The 11,009-nt window shown below is 33.5% G+C and overlaps 1 protein-coding gene across 1 annotated transcript; it reads left to right on the top strand.

The window, feature by feature from the left end:
* Nucleotides 1–6,971: 6,971 nt before the first annotated feature.
* On the top strand, nt 6,972–10,519 carry LOC132740296 (serine/threonine-protein phosphatase 6 regulatory ankyrin repeat subunit B-like). The gene has a single exon (XM_060728175.1). It carries the CDS (start codon nt 6,981–6,983, stop codon nt 9,363–9,365), a length of 2,385 nt encoding a protein of 794 aa, XP_060584158.1. The 5' UTR covers nt 6,972–6,980; the 3' UTR covers nt 9,366–10,519.
* Nucleotides 10,520–11,009: the final 490 nt, after the last annotated feature.

Here is an 11,009-nt window from a genome sequence, read left to right as displayed (position 1 = left end):
AATGAGGCAAAGCATGGGTTTTGTACCAGGTGGTCAGATTCGACCAATCAGAAACAGCACGTGCGAAATGGAAATAACATGGCATAGAAATAAGAGATACGATGGAAAGTTTTATTTTATGAATAAAGGTAGGTGTACGGATTTACCGTTAATATATCATTTTGCGATCAATTTTGTGAAGAACAGTTAATTTCAGGTAAAAAGTTTAAAAACTGATTGGACTCGACATTTTGTTTTAAACCTAGTTTGTTATCTAATATGGCCGCCAGATTAGATGAAGCAAAGATGCCGATATCAGAGATAATCCTTGAGACAAAATTTTATGACCAGGTTTGGGAGGACACGTGTTGATCTTGATTTATAGACTATTCAGGTTTAATTGTGTTTATCAGATCTAAAAATGTTTATTAACATGATATCTGTAAATTTATATAACACTGTATATCACACCTGTTACGGAGCCGGATCTCTGTAGATTATATAATTGACAGTTTATAAATATACCGGTACCGTTGGCCTAGTGGTTAAGGCGTCCGCCTTCGGGTCGGTCGGTCGAAGGTTCGAGCCCCACGCGGAGCGTTAATTGAAGGATGTATGTTTCTCGTGGGACTCGTTCCGAAATGGCCGCTTTGTGAGCCACGAGGTAGTTGAATGAATTGTTACCGATTTCTATCCGCCTGGCGCCTGGCATAGTGTTAGGAGTTGGGAGGTACATGGTGTGCAAGCAAAAGGTTTCTTATAAGTCAGAAATGGCTGGCCCTTTCAGTAGGGTGACACTATAATAAACAAGGATTTTACCTTTTATAACAACAAATAGACAAAACAGAACTGCAAAACAGCAATTTAATTGGAAAGGGTGACTTCTTTAAGTTGTGGATTACGCCTCTGGCACACTTATTACTTTCCTCTTAACTCATACTATATCCTTGCAATAAACAACAAACAATATAATACTATTTTAAAATGTATTACATGTATATGTATGGAGCACTTGGACGATTAGTGTGTAGTGTGTAATACATTCACATTTCAATTATTACATGTAACAATACATAGTTACTATTATAAATGCATCAAAACATATATATTCATTTTAACACATTCATAGACAATAATCTTAAATTCAGATAATAAAATCATCTTACAAAATATATTACATCTAGATGGTTAACATTGAAACATTTATTCAAAACACATTTCTTGCCAATTTTTATTTTTTTAAGCTGATAATACCTAGTCGAACGTCCAAAGCTGAATGACCAATACTACACATTACTTTAGCACGAAAACTTCGTGCCAAAAACTATGCAATAGGATACTATATTCGACCAATGGAAAATAATTTTCCTCTAATTCGCTTTCGCTCAACCGTGGAAAATTATATTTTCTCTTAACTCATACTATATCCTTGCAATAAACAACAAACAATATAATACTATTTTAAAATGTATTATATGTATGGAGCACTTGGACGATCAGTGTGAATTTAAAGTACGGGAAAACAAAATTAAAAATTGGCAAATATTTTCACATTAATAATGTAACAGATCAAAATACTGACATTTTTCTGATATAATATTTATAGTCTTAAACATGTTAAAGAGAAAGAAACAGATAAACGCTCCTTTAAATTGTCTTTAATGTAAACATCTTTCGCATTTTCACTGATCCAACGACCATGTCTCTTAAACATACGTTCTTTAATTTCACATTCACTATTTGCGTCAGCGGTAGCACCACCGCTTCGTAAAGAATGTAATGAATATTTACTTATATCAGATACATGTGGTTTCAAAGCGTTTAAAAACATCTCACGCAAGTTCGTGCAAGAAGATCTACAGCGTCTATTTCTCACTTTATATCCTGATTTCGTTTTTGACAAATTACATAATAGAAAATCTTAACCCTTAAGCTCTGCCCATTTTATATATTTTAAAACATTTCACAAGGACATAACAGAGTTCCCGTTTTCGCAATCATCAATCAATTACCATCTCTATATACATCCGTTTTACTTTTCTCAATATAAATAGCCATATATGACTGTTCAAACACTATATCCGATACCTTTATGCACTGCGCAAACAACCTGCATAAGCGAAAATAATAGCACATATGATTCTTTGATTTTTTCTTTGGTCTCAAAGTCGGTATAGTTAAATGAAATATGGCGGCAATACTTGAAAAAGTCGAAATATGTAAATGTATATTTTGACCATGGACGGAAACTTCGCGTACATAGGTTCTGTACCGCGGTAAATCTACTTGACGCTGCATCATAACATAACGGTATATCGCTATATATCGTTGCACATCTTAATTTGTCCCACTAGTGTCAGGCATGCATTTAATGTATGACAGTAAATGTTGTAGCCTAGACATTTTTATTTTGTATAATATATGCATACCTATTGTTTATATGTTTATGAATGAATAAAAAATTGTTTACTTAAAAGTGAGTTGATTTGGTTTTGCTTTATTACTCCAAATACTCCCAATAAAAATCCTTATGTATATGAATATATAGTCATCAGTCACAAGGTATAATCACACATGTACAAACCTGAATTTCAGTCACGTATGCGTGTCATATGTTCATGTATATATTTGATATTGTCCGTACTCTCATTTCTAAACAATTAGCTCAGTATACCCCCAGCTTTGCTCTAAAATACAATTCCGTATATCCCCTTTATATATCAAAAATACGATTCCGTATATCCTCTGTATATGTAGAAAATACAAACCTGTATATCTCAAAAGTACGTTTCCGTATATCCACTGTATATCTATAGTATTCTAGAGAAAATGGCCTTGATAAAGTCCGTATACAGGATTTTTTTTATCTCTTTATACAACAAAATACGAAGAAATATACGTACATGTATATGGAATAAAAACGGAATCCCATACATGCCTGGTCCAAATACGGACTTCCCGTATACCCAGTGTTCCCTATACGAACTCGTATACTTGGTCCGTATATAAGACAAATACATCCCGTACACGCCCGTATATGTTAAAAATACGGGAGTGTATATTTTTGTATATCAGTGTTTTTTTCACAGTGTAAACCGATACCAAGCCATGTCTTCAAATCTAGTTCAAAACCAATTTAAAAAGGAATACAAGCAGTAAAATTGTGCATAATTTTCTCATTCCCCTTTACTATAGTTTTAATCTCAAAAATACTTAGTAGACCAGTCGTTCGAAACGCGGGTTTGTAGTAAAGCAAATTTCCAGCTGAAAATTTGGCGTGAAGCATTTTCGATTTATATCATTTTAAAACAGCAATAAAATGATACAAATTGGGAATGCTCCACACCAAATAACATTTACCCTCAGCTGAAATTTTGCATCCGATCAAATCCACAGTTCGAATGTTAGAGCAAAAACAAATTTTACAGATTGAATTTCTAGTACCGGGGAAAGAGAATGGTGTGCAGTTTGCACTGGTTCAATTTTTTTAAATTGGTTTTGCAATAGGAGAAGTAGCTTGGAAAATATGAATTGGTATTGGTTTGTTTATGAGTGCCGACATTCAACACAATATCATCTCAGATATCATAAGTCACGCGGTATGGTCACTCATATATATCTATTAATTTTGTCAATATTAGAAACACCTATAAAAGTGTGCCCATTGAGTTCAATGTAAACAGTGTCCAAACAGAATAAATATTTCTGAAGAAAGTAGTTTGGTAACATAACATATTTTGGGCTTCATAGACTCAGATGGTTCTGATGTTTAAAGTTGAAGACAGTATATAATTGTTGTAGGATAGTGGAGTCCAGAATAAGGCCTCAACCAACTGTGACTGATTTACCACAGAACATAGAGTACAAAATTCGACTAGGCCGATACCAGAAATCTTTACGATACCAAAAACATAGTTCAAAATATGCAAAAATTGCCCTTACTGTATCAGTCACACAGTAGAAATATGGAGATAAATATTGCAAAATCAGTCATTAATCACAAATAACATGTAAATTATTACTTGTATCTTGAATCTCTCTACTTTTTTAAAATTGTAGTATCTTTTCTCAAGTTTGATTTTCTTGAAATATTTAGACTCATCGGGAGGCGCGTAGCTTTAATACAAAAGCATTTACAGACTGTTGATTGTTTTGACAAAGATGATAGAAATCCATGGGTCAATATTAATTCTAATTGGTTCAACCAAAATTCACCTTATTCAGGCAAATTTATGCACGAGAAAGGATTTAATTGTTCCGTGTGTCGGTATGAAACAAGCGACCACAGTTAACGACATCAAAGAAACTTTAAAACAAATACAACATACAATACACATAGTTAGGTTAATTTTTAAAATTTAAATCATATTTATTGTAGACGAATATTTTATGTCTAGAGAGACACGTCAAACAAAACAAAAGTATGTTCCGTTGAAGTATTGCAATCGGATATTTACAATTCCGCAAGGGTTGTGTGCAAATAGGTTGACTGGCTATCGATTTCCCATATTCGAATAACACATATCAAATGGTTGACCTTGTTTACCCAAAATACACATGGTAATTTTGTAATAATGGTTGTGAACAGTTGACAATGAAAAGAAAAGGGGGAACTAAATTATAAAAAAATGGACAAGACCATTGAATTTCAAGGCTAGAATTTTAAAAAATGTATATTTTACGATTCGTAATAGATTTCCTATATTGGAATAACACATAGCAAATGGTTGACCTTGTTTACCCAAAATACACACATGGTAATTTTTTTATAATTGTTGTGAACAGTTGACAATGAAACGAAAAGGGGGAACTAAATTATAAAAACTGGACAAGACCATTGAATTTCAATGCTAGAATTTTAAAAAAAATGTATATTTTACGATTCGTAATAACGGCTTAACATCGCGATTAATGCAATTAACAAATTACCTTTTTAACCAAACAACAATGGCTGCAAGGAAAGAAAATCTATTTTTAATAATAAAATGGTATTATATTATAGAATAAGAAGTTTAAAAAATATGGACACGTTGTCAAAATCTATAGCTCATGACATAGTAGCGTATGCCGATTTTGCATTAGCTTTGCACAAGTGAAATATTGGAAGAAGTGTAATACATATATATTATGCTTAAGATAAACGACTATATGTGGTTATAATACATTATTAAGTACAATACTGAATTATTTTGGAGGATTACACAGCTGTCAAAGCTATATTCGACAAGGCGCAAGAAAAAGGTTTTGCAGCTGTGCACGAGTCCATTAGAAACTGTTTTGTTCTTAAAAATACTTAAAGTCCTCTTTTTCTCACCACTAATTTTGAGTTCAAGTACAACGAGGATCTCATATGAAAGTTTAGACTCTGATAATGACTATGAGTCTAGATGGAGTACGATATACATTTGATATAGATATTTTGGACTTTAAAAATGAAAATGAGGCTGTATGGGGTGAAATATTCATTTGATGAAATATTTTGGGCTTTTGAAAATGAACACAAAGGTAATATGTGGTAAGATAAGTATATGATATATATATATATATATTGGACTCTGGCAATGGAAACAAAGCTAAATTGATCAGATTTGATCCAATAATGATTTCGATTAGACAATAAAACGTGCGTCAAACGCTGAAGGTTTATTGGTAACATTTTAAAAGGTGTTAAATAACTTTATCACATAAACTGCGGCGCAGGAGTGTAATGAAGCCATTTAATAATCAAAGCACAGATAGGCGCTGAATTTGTTTGGGTCTCAGAATGGATTTGAACTCCAGACCTCTCGCTTACTAACCGAGCGTCTAACCCCCCGACTACGGTGAAGTTTTAGGATAACAGCTTGAAGAAAACCAAGGGTTTGTAACCCTTATTAATTTCACGATAAACCTGTTGTTTAACACTGATGTAAATAATCATGGAGCTTAATATAGGTTATATAGGCATGTTAATCTGTAAAGAATAACACAATATTAGAAATCTTCGACCAATCGGGAATATTTTTTCTTCCCCGAGAATTAATGCGCCTGTCATTTGACAATCTTTACGCAGTGATTTCTACTTAATTTGTCGGCGTTAGTGTACTTATAAAGAGAAGTCACCGCTTCGAGGAGTTTGGACTACTTTTGGTATTTGCAAATAAGCAAATAAGGGTCTGAAATTTCGCTACCATCATTTGTTTGGTCTGACGACCCAAACAAATAAAAACGATACTACACTAGTGTATTAACACTTTGACGTGACGTCATTTGCGCTATATATATATACACAGCGTAAAAGCGTTAGCGTTACACTATAGGCGCGTCAATGAAAAATGACTCGTTTTAACTGTAAACCGTTCTCTTTTTGAATATGTGATAAATAGAATATTATATTCGTGTAGATTCAATACTAAATTTATTGACTTCGTTGAATAAAACAATATTTATAATCAATAATATGATTTTATTCAACTCGTTCCATAATTTTAGTATTAAAGCTACACTCATTCAATATCCTCTATGTATTTATCTAATGTTCAAACTACACTTTACAAAGACTATTCTTTATCTATGCTTTGTCTAGTGTCGTTTTAAACATTATAAAATATAATGTTCAATATCTTTTATATTTTAATCATAATTAGGTTTGCAAAAATATAGCAATACCGATATTTGATATTCATTGGTACAAAATGTCATTGAATAACCTTTGTTGATCAAATATCGGAAATATAACGCTTAAGTAAGAAATATTAATTTTGAATTCTATAGGAAAATTTAAATAGGTAGATTTTATATTTGCATATACGGAGTATAAACATCGAATATTCTTTTGGTAAAGTTAAAGTTTATATGTTGTTTTGTTTTACATATCTTGGACAGAAATCACCTTTAACATATTTTGCTTTCATTTAATATATTAAAACTTGAAGTTCAAAACATAAGCAAATATTTATGATATACTCCGTTTAAAACGTTATTAACGTTTGGTTCTTTCATATACATTAGACAGATTGGCAATGGCAGATGAAAATGAGAGGAATGGCATCGCAACATTTTTTAGGTATGCTCAAAATGGGCATTTCAACAAATGTGAAAGCCTCCTAAACAAGAATCCGAACTTGTTAATTGAAAAGAACAGAAAACGCGAAGAAACACTTCTACATGTGGTAGCAAGATATTTGGAGGACGAAAGGATTGTTCGTATGCTACTTTGCCGCCAAGAAGTAGACGTAAATGCACGTGATTATTGGGGTCAGACACCACTGCATCTTGCCACCCGTGTACGAAACATATCCTTAATAACATGTCTACTAAAATCAAGAAAAATAGATGTCAACATCAAGGATGCAAATGGTTACAATCCTCTACATGTGCTCGTACTTTCAAAACATGAGCTGGATGAGAGCTTCTATGATACTGATGAAATCAGTGACAGCTGGAAAGAAGGAATTCAGCTTCTTGTTGACGCAAATGTAGACATTAATTCAAGAACAAATAATGGGCAAAACATCCTGCATCTTGCTGCATCTAAAACTTGTGCAGAAAGATTTGTCGTGTATATTCTTCAACATTATTCTGTTGTAGAATGGTCAGCGACGAACGCGTCAGGGGAGAATTTTCTACATGTTTTGTTTGGTAACATAAGCGACGAGTATGAAGTTTTGGAGAATATTTTACCAAACCTCGGCACATACTTAGGTAATAAAACAGTTTTAAAGAACATGCTTAACCAGAAAGACGTTCTTGGAGTACCACCGTGGTTTACTTTGATTCATACTCTAAAGTACTTTATTGAAAAAGATACTGATTGCCTGGAAACGATTTTCACACAATACAAAGCTTCTATTAATGCAACAGATAATTTGGGAAACACAATTCTTCATAGACTTGTTGGAAGTTTCGGCGCCAGTTTGGTTTGCAAAACTATTATCTCTCTGCTCAAACATAATCTTGACGTTAACGCAAGGAATGTTTTTGGCGAGGCAGCTATTTCTGAATTACATATGGACGCAGTGTTTGAAATACTTAAGCTGCAAAATTGTGACTTTAAAAGTAGGAACAGATGGGGAAGAATCCCATTTCAGTGTATTATTAATCTACATCCTATGCCAAATTTCATTGAAAGAATGTTAAGAGAGAACTGTTTTGAGCTGGATTCTCAAGATATTTATGGATCTACAGCTTTGCATTTTGCTGCGTACAATGGCTATGAAGAGCAAGTCGAGCTGCTTTTAAAATACGGTGCAAACGTAGACTTGGTTGATAGCTTGAATGATACACCCTTTGAAACCGCAAAACGTCATGGAAATTTCAAATGCATGAAACTTATTTTCGATACTGCAAACCTATATGAAAGAGAAAAGAAGGAGACTTTTCAACTTTATAAAGCCTCGGAAGAAATTACCCTCACAACATTGTTAAAAAATCAAAATTTAAGAGGAAACTTGCAAAATTTTCCTAAAGATTTTAAACAATATTGCGAATATTTGCTTAAAGCCAGGCGCACATACACACTTGCTAGGCCGTCTGAGGAACATGCACAGGACAACGACGTCATTACCGCAGTTCGGCACCATATCGAACAAATTTGTCAATATGTCAACGAGTACGATTCTAGGTTTCAAATGACCATATTTCCTACAGGAAGTACAGTAGAAGGCACGAAGGTTGGCCGTCCTGATGAATTCGACTTCGTTTTATGCCTCCAAAGACTAAGCAGATATTGTGTGATTCAATCAACAGAGCCATATCACCCAGGGTATGCTCTTTTGAAATTCAAAAATAAACCAGTTCCAGAAGGATTTTTGTCATTCTCTGATTCAGAAGGGTACTTCCAAGCTCTTCCTTTTCTGAATTACCTCTTCAAATACATAAAGAGAGCCCTGAAGGAGAGGAAATTGTGGGAAAAGGGAAATCTTTATTACCGGTATGAGGATAACCTACATGTTATTTCAGGAAAACCGGTGTTCAACTTTCAAATATATTGGATAGGATCAAAGCACAAGCAGATAGCTCTCAGCATAGATCTTGTTCCTGGTGTCTACAAGCGAGGATGGTGGCCGAAGAAAGCCTGTCCGGAGACTATGAAACTTGTCTCTGACCGCGTAATAGATGAGGGATGCTTCTTACTGCTACAAACCAAGAACAATGATTTTAACGATAAGTGGTATTACATGAATGATGTCATAAATGACAGTGTTGGTAGCACGCAAGACGTATGTCAGGATACTCATGGAAACAAGATGTTACGCGTTTCAGTTGCACCTGCCGAAATTTCTCTGATGAAATCTCTACCAGAGATTTACCGCCGAGCCTATGCACTTGCAAAGATTGTGAAAAGTCCCGAAATTTGTCCCTCTGTCCACATCGACAGGCCTCCATTGTCAAACAAATACAAGTAGTTTGAAAAGGCCAAAAATCAGAGAGTGCATCCATCCAATGACATAAAAAGTTACTGGCTGAAGAATTGCACATTTCTCGTGGCTGACGACTTGGGATTTGATATTTCCGAAACAACAACTCCTTTGGAAATTACTACTTTGATATACAAAAAGTTAGCTGAATTGTCAAAGGCATGGTCTCTGAAACCTTATTTGTTACCACACGTACATCTGCTAGAGTATGGCCCAGAGGTTAGCTATTCAATAAGGTCAAAATACACCATACTGTTAAAGCGTAAGGTCTGTCTAGATGTTGTCCTGGGAATACTAGGTGAACCATTACCGCAACAAGAAAATGATTATGGAAAATGGGTTGACGAGAGTTTACAGCTAGAAGAAAGAATTAAACAATTTCGTCTTTAAAGCCCCATTTCCAATTGGTTATTTTCATTTAGAGTGAAATAATGTTTGTTTCCCAAAATTTGACTTAGAAACTAAAACATTTGTATATGAAGATTGACATACAAATGATCGAGTGACAATCGATTGATAAATAGAAGAAAACCCTTTTTAGTAAGATTTACAAATATCGTCTGCCTACAATGCCAATAGGGTTATGAATTTATTTATTTGGGATTTAGCAAAGATGCATAAAAATGTCACTTGTTTTTAAATCCCTCTTTAGTAATATAAGAATATTTTGTTTTTCTAACAGTTAATTACTACAGTGCCTCAGCACATGGTGAATGCAATCGAAGGTAAAATGTAAATAAACATTTGTATGCACGCCTTTTTTTCGTAATTGTAATTTTGATTTCAATCAAATGAATCCTTTTTTAAATGCCTTGAACGAAATGTATTTTTTTATTTACCGTGCATAATTTATAAAAATGTCACTATGGCAACATGACATGTAAACAGTGGTTTCATTTTATTAGTTCTCTGAAAACATCTGAAATAATTTGTTTGCGTTTTGATATTTAGAAGTTAAAGTTTAATGCTCAGTTAAAAGATTTCTTTAACTGAGCAGGGAGAACATAGACTCATTTTTAAGGTGTTGCTACTTAATACATTTTTGAAATAATTATAACAGACAAAGACATCGTATACAATCATCTTTACTAATAAATATTAGCCAATAAATCAGACCATTACTAAATAAATAATAATTCGTAGATTTCTGTACATTTTATGCAATTAATCAGAAGTAAATGACACACTAATGTAAAGAACCATAACAAGTAAACATACAGTAAATTGTTAAAATTTCAACATATTTTGATGTTTTTCTTGTTAGAAAAACAGCCAAGCTTTTATTTCACTTGGTACAAAAAATCTCAAGTTTTCTAAATGTAGCGTCAAAACTGGAAAAAAGACAATATTGTTACATTTGTCAGGCGTTGAAAGATTATAGTCCGAGCACGATAAACAAAAATTTCTTCAGTTTTAAAAATACAACATGTAATAGAAAAAGCATCGAAACACGAGGCTATCTGATTTGTACGAGGGGGCGTAGATTAACAAGTGTTTTGATGATCTTTCTCTTTTGTATCATAGTCAAACATAAAAACACGTTCCCTGTTGACACAATATGAGAGACCCCAGAGAACAGTTACCTATGAACGAGCATCTAAATATGATATTCCGGTCGATTTCACTTTCTCT

This window comes from Ruditapes philippinarum, unplaced genomic scaffold (assembly GCF_026571515.1).
Source record: "Ruditapes philippinarum isolate M1 unplaced genomic scaffold, ASM2657151v2 ctg9023_1_1_1_1, whole genome shotgun sequence".
NCBI classification, from domain to species: Eukaryota; Metazoa; Mollusca; class Bivalvia; order Venerida; family Veneridae; genus Ruditapes; species Ruditapes philippinarum.
Note: the sequence above shows the minus strand (reverse complement) of the source record. Positions and strands in the feature narration are given on the sequence as shown.